We start from the raw sequence: 25895 nt of genomic DNA on the forward strand, positions 1-25895 counted from the left end.
ATGAGACAGCGCTTTAGGAATAAAAGATAAACCAAGTAGTGAGTGCTAGTAACAAAATAATTGGAGAGAAAAGTTGCCTTGATCGATTTCCGGTTGAAGGGTTCAGCTCTGAATTTACATTAATATTGCTTCCAGTCTCAGTGCCAGTGCTTCTAACATAGGGTTTCCTTCCCGTTGCTGATAAAGGCTTATTTACCGCACCTAGTACTCCAGCAGGCTTTGGCTAAAAACAAAAAGAAAAAACCCCCCGCAAAACACACACGTTTATATCTTACCATGTATACATGTAAATTTAGACAAAAGTAAGAGATATTGTTAAATGCTAATTAGTTAAATTTATCAGAAATGTTCATTCTGGGCCAGGCACAGTGGCTCCTGACTATAAATCCCAGGACTTTGGGAGGTGGATCACTTGAGGCCAGGAGTTCAAGACCAGTCTGGCCAACACAGTGAAACCCAACCTCTACCAAAAACATAAAAATTAGTCAGGTGTGGTGGTATAAGCTTGTAGCCCCAGCTACTTGGGAGACTGAGGCACAAGAATTGCCTGAACCCAGGAGGTGGAGGTTGCAGTGAGCTGAGATTACACCACTGTACTCTAGCCTGGGCGACAAAATGAGACTGTCTCAAGGAAAAAAAAAAAGTTCATTCTGTAAAATTGTGTTTGGCTGCCTTAATACAATCAAAAGTCATGAGCGTATCTCTACTTAATAATAACTAGGTAATATTGATTTATCCTTTATTATTCAATCAAAATACAAAGTTCCCCTAAAATACAGCAAAATACATAATAAACACTCCTATAAACAAACTATTGGAGATATATATATAGAGTAATACTTTAGGAATTGTTTACAAAAAACTAAATTTCCTTTTGCTGTTCTAGGTGTCACCGTATTACTTATATAGAACATGAATTATCTAATTCATTAGTAGTATAAAATTATTTCTTTTATCTTATATACCTAAGTTGGTTATAGCATTTCCCAGGAAAGCCTTCTTTGTGAATTGTAAATAAACTGTGCTTAACATTACTGATGAGAACACACAGTGGCAATTCAGAAGAGTGGTTGCTGGCAGAAAAAGTCTAAAAGCATGGCTGCTTTAGATGCTTTAAATCCATAATGTGATCCCTAAGAATCAGGAACTATATAACCTAATGGTCATTTAAAGGTATTTCTAGGAATAGCAGAAGCAATATACACATGAAACAAAGATCTCAAAATTATTAAGTACATAATACCTTTCCTGTTAACAGAAGTACTCTTGTCTCTTCTGAAATATAACTCTTATCATTACAGAAGTCCTATTAATAAAAAAAAAAAAAAGAAAAAAGAAAAAGAAAAAAGAAACATCAATCAAAGGGAACATGAGTATTTTGATTATCCCAATAAGGTTTTTTAGGTATTGTGCCTTGCAATAATAAATACACTTGTGCTAACACATATACCAGTTCGTCAAACGAAACATTTAACAAGCCATACCATAAGTCTAGCTTTAAATTAAACTGATGGCACACACACTTAGGCAAATGTCAAAGATAAATTTCCTAAATCACACCATAAATAAAGCACACCCATGTTTTCATATGGTTCAATGCAGTTTATTCGTTAAATTTATTCATTGAATTCCACCACATCATAAACTCGGGGTGGGTGTGGTGACTCACGCCTGTGAGCCTCATCTCATCACTTTGGGAGGCCAAAGTGGGCAGATCATCTGAGGTCAGGAGTTTGAGACATGCCTGGCCTGGCCAACAGTGAAACCCCGTCTCTACAAAAACAAAATTAGCCGGGCCGAGTGGCATGCGCCTGTAATCCCAGCTACTCAGGAGGCTGAGGCAGGAGAATCACTTGAACCTGGGAGGCAGAGGTTGTGGTGAGCCAAGATCGTGCCATTGCACTCCATCCTGGGTGACAAGAGTGAAATTCCATCTCAAAACACAAACAAACAAACAAAAACAACAACAAAAAACACATAAAACTGTTTCTTAGAACCATAAGTAGACCAACTGTCAAAATACAATTAAGTGAATTATGTTGACAGCTGTGATATTAACAAGTAAATAAACGATTTAAACGAAATGTGGAAAATGATAGCACTTTGAGAGCTGTATCTATATACAAATTAGGAGTTCAAACTTGATCTCTTGATGCCTCTTCCTGCTTAATATCTGAAAATGGCAAACAAATAAACCACAACGTTGTGTCAGTGAAGCAAAACCAGCTACTAAACTCAGGAAATATAAATAAGTTTTAAGTAATCCCATTAAAAAATATTTTTTAATTGTATTAAATTTACCTTCACAGAAGTAGGAAAGAACAAAGTGTGAAATCACAGTTTTGTCATGTGTGCTAGGCAAAGCCGTATCATTTCTTTTGCACAGTCTTCTATGTAGCTAAAATAAACATCAAGAAACCTGTGTACCAAAGTTCATTCACTTCATTCATAAAGATATACTATAGCTTCACTAGGTTCACTAACTTCACAAACCTAGTTTTCTAGTGTTTATGAATTTATAACACATTGAAAGCAACATGTTAGAAAAATAAGGAATGCTGCATACTGAAAACAGAAAAACCTAAGTTACTATTAAGAAGACTAAAACACTACAACACAGAAAATATCAAAAGAAAAAAAACCACAAAAATTGTTATTTACGAGGCCAGACAGGTGTAGTGACATGCAGGAATTTAATTCTTGATGATGGTATCACCACTGTTACGAAGATTCTATTCAGGTATTATTCTATTCATGATGGTCCTGGGTCAACAACAGGATTAATTTTAATTCAACAGCTCACTTAAGAGCATTTTACAGGCTGGGCATGGTGGCTCATGCCTGTAATCCCAGCACTTTGGGATGCTGGAGGTGGGTTGATCACTTGAGCCCAGGAGTTTGAGGCCTGGCCAACATGATGAAACTACCTCTCTACAAAAAAGTTAAAAAATTAGCCAGGTGTGGTGACACATGCCTGCAGTCACAGCTACTTGAGAGGCTGAGGTAGGAGGACTGTTTGAGCCAGGGAGTTGGAGGCTGCAGTGGGCCAAAATCAAGCCATTGCACTCCAGCCTGAGTGACAGAGACAAACAAAACAAAACAAAACAAAAACAAAAACAAAAACAAAAACAAAAAAAAATTTTATACAGATCAGTGGATTCAATTAGAGAGCATACTTTTGCAATTCTCATTATTTCTATCAAAAGCAAGGCACAGTTAAGTGTTTAATACTAAATAATAAAAATCATTACATTTTAGCAAACTTTTAGTAAAGTACGGCATTCAAAGTAGGAAGCTCCGTTTATTTCTTGGAATGTGCATTTGGAGAATTCTCTAAGCTAGGGGTCTCCAACCCACGAGCCGCAGACCAGTATGGGTTATAGGTCATGGGTCTGCGGCCTGTTAGGAACTGGGATGCACAGCAGGCAGTAAGTGGCTGGCCAGCAAGCATTACCACCTGAGCTCTGCCTCCTGTCGGATCAATGGCAGCATGAGATTCTTACAGAAGCACAAACCCTACTGTGAACTATGCATGCGAGGGAGCTAGGTTGTGTGCTCCTTTTGAGAATCTAACTAATGCCTGATGACCTGAGGTAAAACAGTTTCATCCTGAAACCATCTCCCCACCTCAATTTCTCTGTGAAAAATTGTCTTCCACGAAACTGGTCCCAGGTGTCAAAAAGGTTGGGAATCACTGCTCTAAAGGGGTCATTACTGAGGCATATATATATACATTTACAGGAGAAAGTTAAACAAGTTTAAAATACTACCTAAAAGCAGGAAATAAATAAAAGCTTTAAAAAATCCAAATTAGCTGGAAATACTTAACAGAACCTGGGTTACCTGAAAATTTTACTTACATGGGAAACAACTTGCTGAAAGCAGAATAGATACACTGTATATTAATTAATAACACCATTTATTGAATGGTTTTATGTGATGAACTCTTCATATAAACCTAGATATTACTAATTGTCCATATGTATTATTAACATCTGCATTATAAAGATGAAGAAATTGAGGCTTAGAGGAGGGAACTTGTCCCTCCTTACAGTGTGCCAAATATTAAAAATTTTTGTCTGCAAAAATACCACGTTTCAATAAAATGAGATTAAAATTATTTTAAAAATCTGAAAACTCTAATGCTAGAAATTCTTAGAATAAACATAAGATCAACAATATTTGTAGTCTTCTGTTCAAGGCAGAATAATGTTCAGGGCTGTGTAAGACAATCTCCCATTCTTTGATAAACTCTGATTTTCTTTTTTTACTCTGTAGTCAAGACAATTCAGTATTTGCCACAATGGTTGATGGTAACTGAAATTTAAATCAGTTTAGTGTGGTAGGAAAAATGAGAGGAAGAAAATTACCTTTTCAGGTTGTGTAAAAAATTTCATTGGGAGGACTGGGTCCTTTGGTGAATCTGCATTGCACAAAGCACTTTTACTATTTATAACACAGAGAGCCACATCACATACTGTATACAGTTTCTAGGGAAGAAAACGAATCATATATAACTTTTAGTATTGCAAAATAATCACAATTACCAATTCCACTAAATGTATACATTAGAGTTAGAAGAAGGATACTGTGGTTGTTATTTATTCCTTGAACATTCCATATTTCTGTTCAGCATTGTTTATGCAGCCTTCTGGTAAAGAAAAATCCCTCTATATGAATTTAACATGAATGCCAATATGCATGGAAAATAACAAATGAATGAACCAACCCAAAGAAAGCACACAAAAAGAACAAGCATTTGTCTGTAACTCTTACTGTAAGTTTGTAAAATAGCATAGTTGTACATTTTATTCTTATCCTCTAGATCTAAGGTTATAATGTCTTTTCAGAGCACTAAAGATTCTTGAAATAAAATTCACTTGTAATGAAGTGCAATAAAAACTATTCATTTACTTTTGTAAACATTCTAAAACTTAAATTATTATGTATGGCCCCCCCCCAAAAAAAAAAAAAAAGTGGGACAATATATTTTTCTATTACATCTTAACACCCACTGGCCTAAGACTCATCTTACTTCATTTGTCTTGGATTCATCTGGAGACTGGGCATCTCTGGTTAACTTGATGTTCTCTGCCATCTTCTTCATAAAGGCATGGCTATTGTTTTCATTCTTTGTCATTAAAACTTCAAGCATGAACCATAGGCACCTAAATGTAAACACATTAAAGAGACTAGATATAGACAGATGCTTTAGCTTAAAGCAATAAATATGTTAGGAATTTCTGTTGTCTGAATAAAATAAAGTAAAATGATCAACTTTAATGACTAGTACATGTTATTATCCTATTAATAATATTCTATTCAAATGGAAAATCAAAGCATAAAATAATATATAAAAAATGAAAACATAGCTTAATATGAGAAATTCTGACAGTTTCATAAGGCATATAAAGATTCACCCTAGCTGGACATGGTGGCTCATGCCTACAACCTCAGCACTTTGGGAGGCTGCGGTGGGTAGATTGTCTGAAACCAGAAATTCGAGGCCGGGCATGGTGGTTCATGCCTGTAATCCGGGCACTTTGAGAGGCCAAGGAAGGCGGATCACGAGGTCAGGAAATCGAGACCATCCTGGCTAACACAGTGAAACCCTGTCTCTACCCAAAATACAAAAATTAGATGGGCGTGGTGGCAGGCGCCTGTAGTCCCAGCTTCTTGGGAGGCTGAGGCAGGAGAATGGCATGAACCCGGGAGGCGGAGCTTGCAGTGAGCCAAGACTGCGCTACTGCATTCCAGCCTGGGTGACAGAGTGAGACTCCGTCTCAAATGGAAAAAAAACAAAACAAGAAATTCGAGACCGACCCCGTGAGACCCCATTTCTACAAAAAATACAAAAATTAGCTGGGCATGGTGGTGGTCAGTCCCAGCTACTTGCAGGGCTGCAGTGGGAGGATCACTTGTGGCTGCAGTGAGCCATGATCACACCACTGCACTCCAGCCTGGACAAAAAGGTGACACCCTCTCAGAAGAAAACACAGATTCACCCTATAGGTAAGTTTAGATAATCCGATGTATCTTAACACCCAGCAATGATGAGCAAATCAACACACAGCAGTCTTGGTATTTTTATTATTTATAAGCTATGCAGAAGTTCTACAATTGGTATGCAGTTCTGCTGAGAAACAAATCTAAACTGCATGTGCTATGAGGCTGATATGTGTGGTACTCAGCCACTCAATTAAGGAGTCACAATCTCAAACCACTTTTGCTATTCTACACTTGTCACTGTATATTCATTTAACACATTGTGTCTGAAGGGAACATTTGAATTTCCAAGTGAAAGTGAACCCCAAATCAGGCTGAACATCAGAATTGCTTGGAGAACTTAAATAGACAAATCTGGAAATGGGGCCTGTTTTTATAAAGATCCCGGGATTTTCAGGCAGTGACATGACTACTACATTACTGCATCAACAGGGGAGAAATTATTTGATGATACTCTGTAAAAGTTTCTTTTCCTACATTCCACGTAACTGTTTTAAGAGACTACTGTAGCATGCATTAGTTTTTTAGCTTAATGGCTTAAATGATAGTTGATTGTTTCAATAATATTTATTAACTTTGGCAAAGAGTTGTCCACTCTAGTTAGATATTGGATAGCTGCTAGAATCCTGATCAAAGAAAGGAGCAGAATAATGAATAACAACACATATAATAAAAATTAGCAAATATTTAATGAGTGCTTACTATCTAATAAGCATTAGGCTAAGCACTTTATCTTCATATAATCCTCATAACTCTATAAAGAATATGAAAAATCATCACCATTATATATAGAACCTATTTTTTTTTTGTCTGTCTTTTAAGACTGGGTCTTGCTTGCCTCTCAGGCTGGAGTGCATTGGCGTGATCACAGCCCCAGCAGCCATGGTGTCCTGGGCTCACACTATCCTCCTACCTCAGCTTCCTGAGTAGCTGGGACTATAGGCGTTCGCCACTATGTCTGGCTAATTTTTATAGAGCTGGGGTTTCGCCAGGTTGCCCAGACTGTCTTGAACTCCTAGGCTCAAGCAATCTACCCGCCTTGGCCTCACAAAGTGCTGGGACTGCAGGCGTAAGCTACCACGCTTGGCTGTCTGAGTATTTTTTTTGAGGCGTTACCTGTTTAGGGTCACAGAGATAAAAAGATGGAGCTAGGATTAGAACCAGGTCTGCCTTTATACTTTTAACAAAAATACACAAAATAAATATAATAAACATTATCTGAGTAACTATGTACTAGACAAAGGTGGCAACACTGAACACATAGGTTCTACAGGTTTGAGGATTCTATTTATTTATGTAAACACTGAAGTCATTTCCTTAACTCTTAGGTCAGAATTCTGTTGAGTTTCTATTAACTTGAAGATTTGTTTGATCCCTTTTCACAAAAGTATAGGGTTAGGATTACTTTCAGTTTTAGGGGATAAGGTGAGGAAGCATTCCTATGCAGCGTTTCTTTAAAAAGTTGTAACAGGCCAGGCGCGGTGGCTCAAGCCTGTAATCCCAGCACTTTGGGAGGCCGAGACGGGCGGATCACAAGGTCAGGAGATCGAGACCATCCTGGCTAACACGGTGAAACCCCGTCTCTACTAAAAAATACAAAAAACTAGCCGGGCGAGGTGGCGGGCGCCTGTGGTCCCAGCTACTCCGGAGGCTGAGGCAGGAAAATGGCGTAAACCCGGGAGGCGGAGCTTGCAGTGAGCTGAGATCCGGCCACTGCACTCCAGCCTGGGCGACAGAGCCAGACTCAGTCTCAAAAAAAAAAAAAAAAAAAAAAGTTGTAACAAAAAAATCTTGCAATAAGGTTTTAAACATTAGTATATATATAAAATACTTGAATGCACATCAACATAATAGAGAATTTATTCCTTGAAGTAACTGGAAAAAAATATGATTGTTTTGTGATAAGAACGCCAATTCCACCTTAATTTTATGCAAACATGCTGAGACTAATGTGCTACCTAACATGAACCAATTGACTCAATAAATTTTAGTACTTGGAAGCTGTTCAATATAATGTTACGTTTAAAACAGGACACAAAACAATACAAAACAAAACGTATTATAAAACAATATAAAATAGACATTAAAATGGCATTTTGTGAAATTAGAATATGATGAAAACCCTGGGGCCGTGTCTCACTTCTGCATCCTCAATACTGCCCAAGAAATGTAATCATTAATGTTTACCCATCCTACGAAGTACACAGACTCCCATAATCCTCTGCTTCTTCTTGCCTTATCCAAAGGAGCTAATTCCTCTCCATCTCAATGTCTTTTCACTGAGCTCTCTGGAATATACTTTCACCCCAAAAAGAAACTTCAATGAATGCTCACTTCACCTTTTTGCCATAACTGAAACCATACCCCCACTCCAAGAATGCTTGCCTTGCATTCCCCTAAAGTTGTAACTGCTCATTCTATTAGATGATGCATACTCAGGGTCAGAGAGTGGGTTCAGCTTCTATCATCCCCAATGCTGATTCCAGTTATTCTTTCATGTTTATGTACAATTACTCCAAGGAAGCTTGTGCCATTTGGCTGCTTCTACCATCCTCTCCTTGTCAACTTATCTATCAGCTTCCCTATGTTCCTTGCGTTCATTTAGTTTCTGGATGACATTTTTCCTCGACTCCATCTTTAAGTCCTGCCTATTTTCTGGGCAACCTACTCAACACGATTTCCTAATTCTTTGGCGGTTCCAATCCTGGTAAATTTTCTTTGCCTAAGACATTTCACTGCCTCAGACATTCCTAGACTTGGTTAATCTTTAGAAATTGTTCACCTGTGAAATTATAAATTCACTGCAGCCTACCTCCTGGGCTCAAGCGACGCTCCTGCCTCAGCTTCTCGAGTAGCTGGGACTACAGGCACATGTTACAACACCAAGTCAATTCAAAAAAATTATTTGTAGAGATAGGGTCCTGCTATGTTGCTCAGGCTGGTCCTGAAATCCTGGACTTAAATAATCCTCTTGTCATGACCTCTCAACATTTTAATCACTTTTTTGAAAACAGTGTCAACTCTCTTACCAATTTTTCTTCTGGTACACTTGCTTTGAAAAACTCAAGAACAATCCAAGTCTTTGGCTTCTTGACAGCTATATTTAGAATTGTTTAATGCTACAGAAAAACCATGTAGCTGAGAAGCTTGATATAATTATAAATTTAAAATTTTTAACTTGGTACTTTATGCTAGCCAGCTATCCTATGTGTCACCAGGATTTTTAGCTACTTCTTCACAGCAGCTGTTTCCAATCTTTACACTACTCATATCTAATTCTATCACCCTCACCTACCAGTAGACTCTGCTCCTTTATCATTTAGAAGCCTAAGTCATTAGATGAGACCTCCTCAACTACTTAACAGCAGTCCTGGAAAATTATTTTTATTTCCTGGCCTTCCCTTTATCTATCTTTAAGATCCCACCGCCTCACAAATTCTTCTTTTAGAAGTCCTCACCTCAATTTATTACCATCGTTTCTTTTACCTACAACCACACTTTATCCCCTGGCTCCTTAAATACTTTCCATTGCCTTCTTCCTCCCCAGTTCATAGCCAATTTTTTAAAAAGATTTGTCTAAACGATATGTATTCCTTATCTGTTGGCAATTTGGCTTTCATCTGCATTGCTTTACTACAGCTGCCCCTGCCAAGGTTATCAGTGAGTGCTTTGTTGCTAAACAGATTTTAAACAATTTTTCCAACCAGTAAGCAAATAAATACAGTTTGTTGTTAAATTCAAAGGACACTTATTAGCTGTGTGACTTTACCCTTGCTGGTATCTTCATTTGTAAAATGGGAACAACGGGATGGGTGCGGTGGCTCACACCTGTAATCCCAGCACTTTGGGAGGTCGAAGCGGGTGGATTACCTGAGGCCCGGAGTTTGAAACCAGCCTGGCCAACATGGTGAAACTCCATCTCTTTAAAAAAATACAAAAATTAGCCGAGCATGGTGGTGCATGCCTGTGGTCCCAGCTACTTCGGGATGTTAAGGCAGGAGAATCGCTTGAACCTGGGAGGCGGAGGTTGCAATGAGCCAAGATCACACCACTGCACTCCAACCTGGGCGACAGAACAAGACTCCATCTCAAAACATAAACAAAAACAAAAATAAAATGGGAACAACAGTAATTATCCCATTGTTCTCAAGAATAAATGAGGTAATATTTCCAGTACACTTAACATATAATAAAAAGCCAATGAAAGTTAGCGGGTTCCTGATCATTTTTCCAAATTGCTGCTCCTTGACCTCCAATATTCTTCCTCTAGGTCGTTTTCTGATTCTCTGTTCTTTCCAGCAGTGATATGTTTGAAGGCTACACTATTAGAAGTTCTGCTCTACAGATTATTTTTCCTTCCTCCTCTAACTTCTGACTCCCTCCAAGTGTGAGTTATGTGCCTATTCTAGGTACTCTCACAACAGCAGAGCATATATCACATACCATATTGTAACCACCTCTTCACCCTTCTTCATCTTCCATTAGATTGTAAACCTTAAGGGAATATATATGATACTCATATTACATAACCTCACAGCCCAAGAACCTAGCATACCTGGCACGTCGAAAGTACTCTATAAATATTTGTTAAGGAAGTATAACATATAAAGAAGAAAAAGTGTTGAAAGATACAGACCAAACTGTTAATAGCAATGATGGGCTTTTAGGGGGTATAATTATGAATAATTATTTTCTTCTTAATGAATTCATTTTCAATTTTATCTTACTGAATATCAATAAAGGAGAAAGGTAATCATTAAACATTAAAGGTGGCCGGGCGCGGTGGCTCATGCCTGTAATCCCAGCACTTGGGGAGGCCGAGGCGGGTGGATCACGAGGTCAGGAGATGGAGACCACAGTGAAAACCCGTCTCTACTAAAAATACAAAAAATTAGCCGGGCATGGTGGCCGGTGCCTGTAGTTCCAGCTACTCGGGAGGCTGAGGCAGGAGAATGGTGTGAACCCGGGAGGTGGAGCTTGCAGTGAGCCGAGATGGCGCCATTGCACTACAGCCTGGGCGACAGAGCAAAAAAAAAATTAAATAAACATTAAAGGCTATATTTAAGTAAGATTTTCCAAATTCAAATAAATTATTACTGATGTCAGAAAAACGGCAGAGTTAAGAAATTTCAGATATCAATTGCAACAACAAAACGAAAGCTGGAAAAAACCACTCATAATCACCTGTGCAGAACTCTGGAAGCTCATGGGACCCAGCAACCAGGAGGTAAACACCTGGTTTGATGGGAGAGGGGATGAGTCTCAACAGTGAAGGGAATCTATGTCAGGGTCACAGGCTGACCATAAAGATAACAGAACTATAACTTCAAGGCCTACACAAAACAAGGAATACAGACTTTGTGAAAGTAGTTTAGAAAAGTCAGAATGGTGGACTGCGCCCTACAAGAACCAAAAGCAATCTAGAAAGAGGGGAAGAACCAGATTTTTAGAGTTATCACATTATAGTACTTAAAATGTCCAATTCCTAACAAAAAACTACAAATCACATAATCAGGCAAATATGACTAACTCACAGGGGAGAAGAAAGAATTAGGAATTAACCCTGAGGAGGCCCAGATTTTAGAGTGACTAGTCAAAGACATTAAATCAACTGTCTTAAATATACTCAATGAGATAAAAGAAACAAAGATAATTATATGTATGAACAAGCAGAGAATACTGATAAAGAGACAGAAATAATTAAAACGAACCAAGCAGGAATTCCAGGACAGAAAAGTATAACAGCTGAAATTAAAAATTCACTCTAGGAGGATTCAATGGCAGACTACAGCAGGCAGAAAGATTCAGCAAACCTGTAGATAAGTCAATTGAAAATACTCAGTCTGAACAGAAAGAAAAGAGAATGAAGAAAAACAAAATCTAAAGAACCTGCAAGACACAATCAGAAATACTAACATACACATCATGGAATTCCCAAATGGAAAGACAGAAAGTGGCAGAAAAGATATTTGACGAAATAATGGTCAAAAACTTGCAAATTTTATGAAAGATGTGAATTTATACATCCAAGAAACTCAGTGATCTCCAAGCAGGATGAAATCTGAGACCCACACTGAGACACATTAGGGTCAAATGGTTGAACATGTGATAAAGAGATAAAGGATAAAGGTCTCTTCAAAGCAGCCAAGAAGGAAGTGACTCATGTGAAAGGATCCTCAATAAGAATAACAGCTGATTTCTCATCAGAAACCATAATGGCTAAGAGGCAGTGGTGGGATGATATCCTCAAGTTCTATAAAAACAAAAAACAAAAAACCCCGTTGATGAACGGGGTCAATGAACAACTCATCAACCGAGAATCTTTTTTTTTTTTTTTTTTTTTAAAGAATCTTATATCCTATATAAGATTTGTCTTTGTCCAAGAATAAATACAAAACCAACACATTTTCCAAATAAACAAAAGCAAAGGGAGTTTGTCATTAGCAGACCTGTCGTATGAGAAATGCTAAAGTGAGTCTATCAGGCTGAAATGAAAGAACACTAGATAGTAATTTAAAGCCACAAGAAGAAATAAGTAAATCTGGTGAAAGTAACCATATAGGTACATTTAAAAGACAGTATTATTGTACTTTGGCTCATAACTCATTTTTTTCATACATGATTTAAAAGGAAAATGCGGCTGGGCGTGGTGGCTCATGCCTGTAATCCCAGTACTTTGGGAGGCCAAGGTGGGTGGATCTCCTGAGGTCAGGAGTTCGAGACCAGCCTGGCCAACATGGTGAAACCTCGTCTCTACCAAAGATACAAAAATTAGCCGGGCTTGGTGGCGGGCACCTGTAATCTCAGGTACTCAGGAGGCTGAGGCAGGAGAATTGCTTGAACCTGGAAGGCGGAGGTTGCAATGAGCCGAGATTGTGACACTGCACTCCAGCCTGGGCAACAGAGTGAGACTCTGTCTCAAAAAAAAATAAATAAAAAAAATAAAAATAAAAGGCAAATGCATAAAACAGTAACTGTAAATCTAAGTAAATGGGAATATAGCCTATAAAGATGTGATTTGTGATAATAAAAAATAAAGGGAGGGAAAATACAGATGTAGAGGAGCAATGTGTCCATAAGCTATTGAAACAAATTTACTATTATTCGAAATAGGTTGTTATAAATTTGAGGTGTCAGCTGTGATCTAAAACCTAATGAAATAGCTAAAAATTTTACAAGAGAAGTCAGAAGGTTCACCACAAAAAAGTCAACTAAATACAAAAGAAAGAGGCAAAATTGGAGGAATTCAACAAAAAACAAGACATGCAGAAAATACACAGCTAAGGCCAGGCGCGGTGGCTCACGCCTGTAATCCCAGCACTTTGAGAGGCCAATGCGGGTGGATCACGAGGTCAGGAGATCGAGACCATCCTGACGAACACGGTGAAACCCCGTCTGTACTAAAAACATAAAAAAATTAGCCGGGCGTGGTGGCGGGCGCCTGTAGTCCCAGCTTCTAGGGAGGCTGAGGCAGGAGAATGGCGTGAACCCAGGAGGCGGTGGAGTTTGCAGTGAGCAGAGATCGCGCCGCGCCACTGCACTCCAGCGTGGGTGACAGAGCGAGACTCTGTCTCAAAAAAAAAAAAAAAGAAGAAAATACACAGCTATTTAGCAAAACTCCTTCCTTATCGGTAATTACTTTTTTTTTTTTTTTTTTTTTTTTGGAGACGGAGTCTGGCTCTGTCGCCCAGGCTGGAGTGCAGTGGCCGGATCTCAGCTCACTGCAAGCTCCGCCTCCCGGGTTCACGCCATTCTCCTGCCTCAGCCTCCCAAGGAGCTGGGACTACAGGCACCCGCCACCTCGCCCGGCTAGTTTTTTGTATTTTTTTTTTTTTTTTGAGACGGAGTCTGGCTCTGTCGCCCAGGCTGGAGTGCAGTGGCCGGATCTCAGCTCACTGCAAGCTCCGCCTCCCGGGTTCACGCCATTCTCCTGCCTCAGCCTCCCGAGTAGCTGGGACTACAGGTGCCCACCACCTCGCCCGGCTATTTTTTTGTATTTTTTAGTAGAGACGGGGTTTCACCGTGTTAGCCAGGATGGTCTCGATCTCCTGACCTCGTGATCCGCCTGTCTCGGCCTCCCAAAGTGCTGGGATTACAGGCTTGAGCCACCGCGCCCGGCCAGTAATTACTTTTAAGGTAAAAGATATATCATGTAACAGTAGAGATAAGTGGCTATTTTATTATTAGATAAAACAGATTTAAAGTCAAAAAGCTAACAAGAGACCACAAGGACTATACTGATAAAAGGTCAATCTAGCAAGAAAATGTGACTGTAATAAATATATACAAAACAAACAAGAAAGTCCCCAAATCTATGAAGCAAAAAATCAACAGAATTGAAGGGAGAAATAGAGTGCCTTAATAAGAACTGCAGACATCAATAACCCATTTTCTTTTTTCTGTTTAATTTTTTAAAAAGAGACAAAGTCTCACTATGCTGCCAGGCTGGTCTCAAATTCCCAGGCCCAAGCAATTCTCCCGCTCCGGCCTCCCAAAATTGCTGGGATTACAGGTGTGACCCACCATGCCTGGCCAAGAATAAAATGTTTAGAAATAAATTTAACCAAGGAAGACAAAGACCCGTACCTAGAAAACTACAGAACAGTGCTGGAAAAATAAATAAGATAAAATAAAATAAAATAAAATAAAAAAAAAATTAAAGGCCTAAATAAATGCAAAGACATCCTGTGCTAACAGATTAGAAGACTTAATACTGGTAAGATAGTATCACCCAAGGCAATATACAGATTCAATGCCATTCCTATCAAAGAACAATGGAATTTTTTAGAAATATAGATAAATGCAACCTAAAATTCATAGGAAATATCAAAAGCCAAAACAATCTTGAAAAAGAACAGAAATCAGCCTTTCCAACTCTGAAACTTATTATAAAGTTACAGTAATGACAGAGTTACATGGTATAAGGCCAGACATACAAATTAAATAGGATTGAGCGCCCAGAAGTAAGCACTTGCATATACGGTCAGTTGATATTTGACAAGGGTGCCAAAACCAATCTTTGGGGAAAGAACAGTCTCTTCAACAAATGGTACTGGAAAAATTGGATATTCACAAACAAAATAATGAATCTGAATGTTTACCTTATACCACCTGCAGCAATGAATTTACAATGGATCAAAGATCTTAACTAAAGAGCTAAAACTATAAGTCATGGAAGGAAATGCAGTAAAATTTTCTTTTTTTTAAGACAGAGTTTTGCTGTTATTGTCCAGGCTGGAGTGCAACGGTGCGACCTTGGCTCACTGCAACCTCCGCCTCCCAGGTTCAAGCGATTCTCCTGCCTCAGCCTCCCGAGTAGCTGGGATTACAGGTGCTCGCCACAACACACAGCTAATTTCTTATATTTTTAGTAGAGATAGGGTTTCACCATGTTGGTCAGACTGGTCTCGAACTCCTGACCTCAGGTGATCCACCCACCTTGGTCTTCCAAAATGCTGGGATTACAGGCGTGAGCCACTGTGCCTGGCCAAAAACACAGTAAAAAATGTTTATAAACTTGGATTTGGCTCCTTAATTATGATAACAAAAGTACTGTATAGGCAACAAAAGAAAAAATACACTGGGCTTCATTAAAGTGAAAACTTTCGTGCATCAAAGGATACTATCAAGAATGTAAATGATATACCCGATAAGAGATAAATACCCAAATACAAAAAGAACTCTTACAACTCAATAACAAAAAGATAACCCAATTAATATAAAAGGGCAAAGTCACTGGACATTTCTCCACTTAATTGTATGATTAAAAGTGGTTAAAACCGGCAAATTCTGCTATATATATTTAACACAATTAACAAAAAAATTGTTTCTGACACAATAACTTACTAGTTTCCATAAAGTTATGTAACTACATTTTGAAAACCTTAAACAAACAAAAAAAACCAGACCGGGTTTCCTGTCACCTAGGATAGAATGTAGTAGCTGGATCAGAGCTCACTGCAGCCTTCCACTCCTGGGCTCGAGCAATCCTTCCACCTCAGCCTTCCAAGTAGCTGGGAATACGGGTGAGAGTCACCACACCCGCCATGAAAAACATTATTTGGAACTTCAAATTACATGGTAATTTAAAAATTATGTTTAAAGATACACAAAAATGGAAATGATTTCAGCAAGATGGTAGAACATCTAGAAAATATTTAAGACAAGAATACCATCTTTAATGCACCAGAAGCAGGAGAAGAACTGAGTGATGCCACCACTGGTAAGAGAAACAGTTCAATTTCAGACTGCACCACCCTGATCTCCTAAACTGTCAGAACACCACTTGCACACAATTTCCCTAGAAATTCTGAGATGAGAGGAGGGAACTGGAGGTGGAACTCTGAGCTCTCCACAAGTCTGGGAAGCCCACTCCAGTCCTGTCCCATGAGAACCACTGGGAGTGCTAGATGGGCAGAACCACCTGGGATGAACTGGGGACAAAGAGCAGGGCACTGATTGTGCTTGAACTTTCGTGACTACTCAGTGCTCCAGTCAGTGGGGACACCATGGTTTCCCAGGCTGGGTGTGGTGGCTCATGCCTGTAATCCCAGAAGTTTGGGAGGCCAAGGTGGGAGGACTGCTTGAGCCCAGGAGTTCAAGACCAGCCTGGGCAACATAACAAGATCCTATCTCTATAAAGAGAGAGAGAGAAAAAAAAGAAGGTTTCTCAAAAAAAAAAAAAAAAAAAAAAACACCAAAAAAAACCAACAACAGATCTGCCATATCGTCCAGCAATCCCACTGCTGGATATATATCCAAAATAAAGGCATTCAGTATATCTTGGCCAGGCACGGTGGCTCATGCCTGTAATCCCAGCACTTTGGGAGGCCCAGGTGGGTGGATCACTTGAGGCCAGTAGTTGGAGACCCACCTGGGCAATATGGTGAAAACCGGTCTCTACTAAAAATACAAAAATTAGCTGGTCGTGGTGGTACACGTCTGTAGTACTAACTCCTTGGGAGGCTGAGGCATGAGAATAGCTTGAAGTGGGGGAGGCAGAGGTTACAGTGAGTTAAATTAATGCCACTGCACTCCAGCCTGGGCAACAGAGTGACACTTGTCTCAAAAAAAAAAAAAAGAAAGGAAATTAGTACATCTAAGAGACAGATGCATTTCTATATTTACTGTAGCACTATTCACAACAGCCAAGATATGGAATCAACCTAAGTGTCCCTCAACAGATAAATTAATTAGGAAAATGTAGGATATATACACACACAATGAAAAATTATTCATCCATAAAAAAGAATGAAATTCTGTCATTTTCAGCAACATGAACAGAGCTTGAAGTCATTATGCTCAGTGAAATAAGCCAAGCAGAGACAAATATCACATGGTCTCGCTCATATGTGAGCACTAAAAGTGTGAAGGCACTTTTTTTGTGAGCACTAAAAGAGTGAAGATCCTAGCACTTCGGGAGGCTGAGGCAGGAGGGTCACGTGAGTCCAGGAATTTGAGACCAGCCTGGGCAACACAGTGAGACCCCATTTCTACAAAAAACATAAAAATTAGCTGGGCATGGTGGCACATGTAGTCCCAGCTACTCGGGAAGCTGAGGTGGAAGACTATTTTAGCCCAGGAGGTCAGGGTACAATAAGCCCTGATCACACCACTGCACTTCAGCCTGGGGGTAGAATAAGAACTTGTCTCATTAAAAACATAAAATAAAATAAAAATGAAGATCTTATACAGGCAGAGAGTAGAAGGGTGGTTACCAGAGGCTGTCAAGTGTAGAAGGAAAGGGGGAATAAAGAGAGACTGGGTGCCAGGTGCAGTGGCTCATGTCTGTAATTCCAGCACTTGGGGAGGCTGAGGCAGGCGGATCATGAGGTCAGGAGACCAGCCTGGCCAACATGGTAAAACCCCATCTCTAACAAAAATACAAAAAAAGAATTAGCCAGGAGTGGTGGCAAGCACCTGCAGTCCCAGCTACTCAGGAGTCTGAGATGGGAGAATCACTTGAACCAGGGAGGCAGATGTTGCAGTGAGCCAAAATCGTGCCACTGCACTCCAGCCTGTGTGACAGAGCAAGACTCTATCTCGGGGGAAAAAAAAAGAGACTAGTTAATGGGTACAAAAATATACTTAGATACAAGGAATAAGTTCTGACATTTGATACCACGGTAGGGTGACTATAGTTAACAATAACTTATTTGTATTTTAACAATTTTATTGTTACTATTATTTTTTAGAGACAGGGTCTCACTCTATCACCCAGGCTGGGGTGCAGTGGCTTGATCATAGCTCACTGCAGCTCCGATTGCCTGGGATGAAGAGGGGATGGATATCTTAATTATTCTGATTTTCTCATTACACACTATATGCACGTACCAAAATATTATGTGTACCTCATAAATGTGTACAATTATTATGTATCCAAAAAAATTTTTAAAGATACTCGAAGCTCTTGCATGCTAGACAGAACAAAGAATAAAAAATATGCTCCACTGTTTTCAGTTCCAACTCCAATTATTTCACACACTTCAGTACTCTTCTCATATTCAAACTCTCTCAAAATAAATAGTAAAAATCAAATATAATATCTAAGATAACCAAACTAACCTATTTCAAAGACTTGGATAGCTTGACTAGCTGCAAACAAACAGAAAATGAACAACCAAAACCTGGCAGATGGGAAAATTTTTGAAAGATGAAACTGGCAATTTATAATAAATGAATAAAACCATAAGGAGATTCTAATTCTAATGGAAATATTAACATAACAATACATAATTTACCATTTATTGAAAACTAAACATAATTTTTAGAGTTCTCGAAAAACAAGACTTACTCTTTGATATCACGAAGCTGATCAACATCTTGTGATCTTGTGAAATCTGGATCATGGGCCAGAAGGTGAATCATGTATGGAACTACATATTCAGGCAACAGTGATAATAATTTCTCTGAAGTAAAAACATTATTAAAAACAATCTTTATAAAATGTCTTAGTGGACTGAGTTCTAACCACTTAAGTTTCCATTTTTTCCCTCAGTTATTTCTAAATTAGACGCAACATGATAGCTGGATACTAAAATACTTTGCACTTCACTTTTCAATTTCTTTTTCTGGTACCTGGTATGGAGTTATATTTCACTTTTGAAAGATATTAAAGTCAAAGGTATCAGATAGTAAACCCATTAAACAACAGGTCCCTGGCAAAGCTAGGAAAAAATTATTTAGTCTGACATCCGAGCAATATGTTCAAATTAAACCACACTCCTGATCCTGTAGGAAAAATGCAGTTTGCCAGGAGTTAATACAGCATAAACAGGACTGAGGAGTTCAGTTTTTAAGTACATAATAACTACAATGACAGTATTCTATAAAACTCCCAGTTTTATTATAAACCATAATAAAAACACATGACAAGAAAAAAAAAACTAAAAATTGATACACTGACAAAATATATTTGCGCACAGAGAACTTTGAGTTACTTACCTGTAGCCATAGGGTTCTGTTTAATGTATTCCCTGCGTATACTGATATTTTTCAGTAAACACTGTCGTGCGTGTGCTCTTCTCTCCTTCACAGGATCTTTGGCACACAAGGCAAAGATCGCCATATACTCCAATGGGAGCAGTAACTTCACAAGTGCCTTATGTAGCTTCTGAGCAAATATCTGCCTTACTTGGTAACATTCATCCTACAGCAGCACAGAAAAACTTAAATTGGCAACCATTTATTAAAGAAAAACCCAGCAGTTTAAGTATTCTTAATGTTTTCTTCAATTAAAAAAAATAATTATATGGGGGAATAAATAATATAATAATTGGAAGACAGTTAAACAGGTAATAATAGCAGTACCTTTTGTGCATATATTCACATAATAAATGGATTTGTATCCATAGAAAAGTAACGTATTCAACTTTGAAGACAAGTAATTGACAAAAATAAGATTGTTACTTACATTAATAACAAGTGCACAGAGCTGAAACTGTTCTGGGGTAATAATTTCATGGTAACAAGGTTCCTGAGCAAGCTTCATTATGGCACTACCAGCAGCTAATCGCAAGCGAGACATATCAGATTTACTATAAACAAACAAAAAAGAAATAAACATTTCCTATAACCATTATCATTCATAAAAATGCTTTTGTCCCTTTTTGAATGTAGGGTCCTTAGAGGATAATTTATGCTTAAAATGAAGTACAAATATGGGAAAGCTACTTTGAGTCCATGAACTTAACACAAGGGATTGTGACTTTCATAATCAAATCAAATCATTGTGACTTTCTGATTACAAATTTACCTGCCTTCATTTCTAGTCCAGCTCTAAGTTAGATACTTGACCACATCCCAACAACTCTGCTTATTCTTGCAACCACAGTAATTGCAAGGTTAGGAAAAACTCTTTACATCAGGAGTATCCCTCATTTTAAGAGAAATACATATTGATTGTCAAAAACTTGATTAAAGTGGCTGGGCACGGTGGCTCACACTTGTAATCCCAGCACATTGGGAGGCCGAGGTTGGCGGATCACGAGGTCAAGAGATTGAGACCATCCTGGCCAACATGGTGAAACCCTGTCTCTACTAAAAATACAAAAAAATTAGCTGAGCATGGTGGTGCGCACTTGTACTCCCAGCTACTCGGAAGGCTCAGGCAGGAGAATTGCTTGAACCTGAGAGGCGGAGGTTGGTGAGCCAAGTTCACACCACTGCACTCCACCCTGGCGACAGAGTGAGACTCTGTCTCAAAAAAAAAAAAAAAGAAAGAAAAAAAAGAAAAAAGAAAAAAAAAAAAGAAAACTTGATTTAAAAAACCACAAAGAATTAAAAAAAAATCACCTATCATAATGTAAAATCTATTTCCTGCATATAAACATGTAACAGGAATCTAGCTTTATGCATGCTGAAATGGCAGGGCTGCAGTTAAGAGGGAAGAAGTACCAGACAAATACCTAAAGGATATGAAATATAAGAGCCAGTGTCTGTCTGAGTTTCTGGGGCTGACCTCCTTTTGCAGAATACAGTTTTCAAATGGAACCTATGAAGCCTTGGCACTCCCACCCCCACAGTATGAATTTTTATTACTTATGTGGTAAAATGTGGCAATGAATGGTATGGCATGGGAGTCTTTCTACTTCGACTTCTATGTGGAACACAGCATGGCTTTTATATTTATTGTGACCACTTCACGAAATGCAGAAAGCTAGCCGGAACCCACTGGGACTGTTGCTAAGCATACAGAGGAAAAAACCTGGCACTCTTGGACAACAGGATTGTTACAATGAGCACTGGTAACAATGAGGGAGCCTCAAATGGTTTCTATGGCATTCATTCAGGAATCAAAATTAATAGCTATTATGTGAGTGCTTACTCCATGCCAGGCAGGTGTGAAAAACACTTTATAGGCTTTATCTCAATTAATTTTCACTCCATAAGATGAGGAAATTGCAGCTTAGAAAAGGTAATACTATATTATATGATATCCAGTTAGGATCTGTCTAATGGGTGTTCATTCCATGGTTAACCATTCCCCTATTTTTTGTGATGGAAAATAATGCTGCAGGAACATGCTTGTGTATATGCTTTCATATGATTCTTTTTATACTCATGAATTATGAGTGTGAAAATAAAGAGTCAAGGATAACATTTTTGAGGATCTCGATGCAAAAATGCATCGAGAGTCCTGCCAATTTATACTCATAGGAGTAATGAAGGAACCCATTTCCATGATCATACTGAGGAATTATTGCTTATAAAATTTTTTTTTTCTTTTGATTTGTAAGGAAAAGAGGTACTGCTTAAGTTCAAATTGTATTGACTGCATTTAGTGATGTTAAACTTTTAAAAGTAAACTGATAATAGCTAATCGTCCTCTCCACTGGGGGGCCCTGCCTAGGTATCACTAACTTGTAAGAGCTTGTTATTATTATGCCTTTGCCATATACTGTACATAATTACCTCCAATTTAAAGCTTTCATTATCCCTAACGCAGTTCTAAACAGTGTTATAAAAGGCTGCCCTTGGCTTATTCTATGATAAAAATAGGGTGTGGTGGTGCACACCTATAGTCCCACTACTCAGGAGTCTGAGGCAGGAGGATTGCTTGAGCCCAGCTAGCCTGGAGAACATAGTGAGATTCTATTCCTAATTATAATAATTTTTAAAAAAATTAATAGCATAGCACTATCACATATCTAGCCAAGGCTGGAGTACAATGACATGATCTCGGCACACTGCAACCTCAACCTCCTGGGTTCAAGCGATTTTCATACCTCAGCCTCCCCAGTAGCTGGGATTATAGGCACGTGCCACCACACCTGGCTAAATTTCTATATTTTTAGTAGAGATAGGGTTTCAACATGACCTCAATTAATCCGCCTGACTTGGCCTACCAAACTTCTGGGATTACAGACGTAAGCCACTGTGCTCAGCCTCATAAAGGAATGATTAAACCTCTGTCCTCTAAAACAAATTTTTAAACAGGAATGCATCATATGTAGAATACTTTAGTTATCTATGTTGGTAATCTTGGCCCCTACTAAATCAAGAATTTGCAAGAAACCAGGATCATGAAAAATCGAGCTTCTATTTTCATCTTAAAATGAGATGGCAATTTTACAGATTAAAAGTGAAAATGTGTAACAATGTAAACAATCTCTGTGTGCACACACATGTGTACACACCCGAATTCGTACAACAACAAGAAGGCTTAAACTCTCTCGAGTCGCCATTGAAATTTTTATTTATGTATTTATTTTAAGACAGGCTCTCGTTCTGTTGCCCAGGCTGGAGTGTGGTGGTGCAATCTCAGCTCACTGCAACCTCTGCCTTCTGGTTTCAAGCAATTCTCCTGCCTCAGCCTCCTCAGTAGCTGGGATTACAAGAATGTGCCACCACGCTGGCTAAGTTTTGTATTTTTTTTTTTTTAGTAGAGACGGGGTTTCATTATATTGGCCACGCTGGTCTCGAACTCCTGACCTCGTGATCCGCCCGTCTTGGCCTCCCAAAGTGCTGGGATTACAGGCATGGACCACCGTGCCTGGCTGCCACTGAAATTTTTATTACTTTCATGAGACTTGAGTCACTCCGCTTATTTAAGCACTGTAATACAGGGAAGCTCTTTGAAGGCAGGCACTTTTCCTACTTATTTTTGCTACAATGCTTTTCACACTGTTTTATGGAGCAGAAATTTAACAAATATTTGTTTAATTGAACTAAATGTTGATGCTAACTGTAATAGTACAATACAGTGATTATGATTACATATTTACGGGAAAAAGTTCCTCTTCTTTAGGAATGAAGAAAAATATATTGGCACTATTAAAATAACAATACTAACAGACAGACAAGCCCTAAATGAGTACATAAGATTTGACCCTGAAGAACATGGTGTAATTACACCATTCAGTATTCATTAGGTAAATAATTCCTATGTAAATTCTACCAAAATTTCAGCACTAATAAAACTGGAAAGAAAGACAAATCTCACCTGATCCTCTTTTGCTCTGTCAGGTCACCCTCACTAACCAGCATCGCTGATAATAACCGAAGGGTTGAATTGGCAGATTTAGACTGGTTGTTTTTCATACCCAACAGCCACCTTACCAGAAGTTTAATTGCCTGTACCTATAAAATATTAACATGCTAAAAAAAGAGAGCAACTTAAAATTCCAATTAAAGGGAAAATTAATTTATATTAATTAATGAGATTATTCATCTCCATCAGCAGACATTTCATTAAATATATCTATGGGATAATAACAGTAACAATAAGAACTAATACTTACTCTGTGCTTAACCAGTGCCAGATACTTTTCTTAGAGCTGTACATGTATTAACTTAATCTCTCAAAAAACTCTTATGAGGAAGATTTTTTTCCCAACAGATAAGGCAATTGAGACACATTATTATGATAGATAACTTGCTCAAAAGTCTGGTTCCAGAATTTAGGCTTTTCATACTTAGACGTTTGTCCAAGATTTTGAAACTATTTGAAAACATATACTTTAAAAACAATTTAAACTATACAGGCCGGGCGTGGTGACTCACGCCTATAATCCCAGCACTTTGGGAGGCCAAGGCAGGTGGATCACTTGAGGTCAGGCATTTGAGACCAGCCTAGCCAACATGCTGAAACACTGTATATACTAAAAAATCCTGTCTATACTTAAAAAAAAAAAAAAAAAAATTAGCCAGGCATGGTGGCACATGCCTGTAGTCTCAGCTACTCAGGAGGCTGAGGCATGAGAATTGCTTGAACTCGGGAGGCAGAGGTTGCAGTGAGCCGAGATTGTGCCACTGCACTCCAGCCTGGGTAACAGAGCACTCTGTTTCATAAAAAAACAAAACAAAACAAAACAAACAAACAAAAAAACTGTATTGATTGTAGTGACTGAAAATAACTTTCGAGTTTCATAGTTTTGTGGTATTGAAAGACTACTTTGAAGAAACCATCAAGTCTGATTCAGTCTCATTTAACATTCTGACCCCAAAAAAAAGGGAATTGCTATAATTATTGGTAGTCATAATTACTTAGAAATGTCTAGTCAAAAGATTGTTACCAATATACGTGAAAGAGCCAGCCAAAAAATCAAGGTATTATTTATTTATTGACAGCCTGGAAAAATGAATTGATAGAATATATGATGACTATGAAGCAAGACAAAGTGAAACAGATTATCAAGGAAGATGATACAATCTTATTTTAAATCCCAAATCCACCACTTTTAAACTGAGCTTTACATTTATTAAATCCACAAATTTAGTAACAATCATCTATCTGCTCTGTCACCCAGGCTGGAGCGTACTGGCATGATCGCAACTCACTGTAGCCTTGACCTCCTGGGCTCAAGCGATCCTTCTGCCTCAGCTTCCTCCTTGCGTAGGTGGAACTATAGGCATGCACCACCACACCCGGCCAAATTATTATTACTATCATTATTATTATTATCATTTGAGACCAAGTTTCACTGTCGCCCAGGCTGGAGGGCAGTGGCACAACCTTGGCTCACTGCAGTCTCTACCTCCCAGGTTCAAGCGACTGTCCTGCCTCAATCTCTGAAGTAGCTGGAATTACAGACGTGCAACACCACGCCTGGCTAGTTTTTGTATTTTTAGTAGACAAGGGGTTTCACCATGTTGGCCAGACTGGTCTTGAACTGATCTCAAGCCATCTGCCCGCCTCAGCCTCCCAAAGTGCTGGGATTATAGGCGTGAGCCACCATACCTAGTCCAACTAAATTATTTTTAATATTTTGTAGAGACACGGCTCACTATGCTGCCCAGGTTGGTCTTGAACTCCTGGGCTCAAGCGATCCTCGAGCCTCTGCCTCCCAAAGTGCTGGGATTATAGGTGCGAAAAAAAACCAAAGTGTTATTTATTGTATTTATTGACAACCAGGAAAAATGAATTGATAGAATATATGATGACTATGAAGCAACAAAAAGTGAAACAGATTATCAAAGATGATACAATCTTATTTGAAATCCCAAATCTGCCACAGTGACCAGCTTGACAATTATCTATCTTTGCCAAGTTAATATTCATATGCTTGTAGATAGTGGTGGTGAGGCTGGATTTAAGATGCCTCTCAGCACCGTCACTCTATAAACAACCTCTCTAGAAAACAGCCTCATTGAGATTGCTTTAGCAGGCAGAAGATACTGACATATAATAAACAATGACAACTACAGTGTCTTCAAGAAACAATTTTTTGCAAAGAATTTTAAAATAAATTTTAAAATAAAGCACCTCCTTAAGAAAAGCTTGTTGAATAAAAAAGGCTCTCGGCTAGGCACAATGGCTCAAGCTCATGGGGGTTGAAGTGGGAGGATCAGCTGAGCCCAGGAGTTCAAGACCAAACTGAGCAACACAACAAGATCCCATCTCTGTTTATTAAATGTTTAAAAGGTGAGGAAGATAACTACAAATGTTC

The 25895-nt window shown here is 38.6% G+C and overlaps 1 protein-coding gene across 3 annotated transcripts in view; it reads right to left on the reverse strand.

The window, feature by feature from the left end:
* The window catches only part of PDS5A (PDS5 cohesin associated factor A), a 170405-nt gene that overhangs the window by 26422 nt on the left and 118088 nt on the right, over positions 1 to 25895 (reverse strand). For 2 of the 3 annotated variants that reach the window (XR_012434793.1, XM_045392268.2), the window contains exons 23-30: positions 23450 to 23586; positions 19919 to 20042; positions 19450 to 19654; positions 18800 to 18914; positions 5036 to 5168; positions 4371 to 4490; positions 1244 to 1306; positions 78 to 223 (exon numbers count right to left, since the gene is read on the reverse strand). Coding sequence is in view for 2 of the 3 variants with exons in the window: in XM_045392268.2 (XP_045248203.1) it covers positions 78 to 223; positions 1244 to 1306; positions 4371 to 4490; positions 5036 to 5168; positions 18800 to 18914; positions 19450 to 19654; positions 19919 to 20042; positions 23450 to 23586 (1043 nt within the window). In the remaining variant the exon portion in view is untranslated. Of the gene's footprint in view, positions 1 to 77; positions 224 to 1243; positions 1307 to 1581; positions 1910 to 4370; positions 4491 to 5035; positions 5169 to 18799; positions 18915 to 19449; positions 19655 to 19918; positions 20043 to 23449; positions 23587 to 25895 lie in introns of those variants that run through there. The other variant, XM_065544884.2, reaches the window with a different exon arrangement.

Source organism: Macaca fascicularis, chromosome 5 (assembly GCF_037993035.2).
Source record: "Macaca fascicularis isolate 582-1 chromosome 5, T2T-MFA8v1.1".
Lineage (NCBI taxonomy): Eukaryota > Metazoa > Chordata > Mammalia > Primates > Cercopithecidae > Macaca > Macaca fascicularis.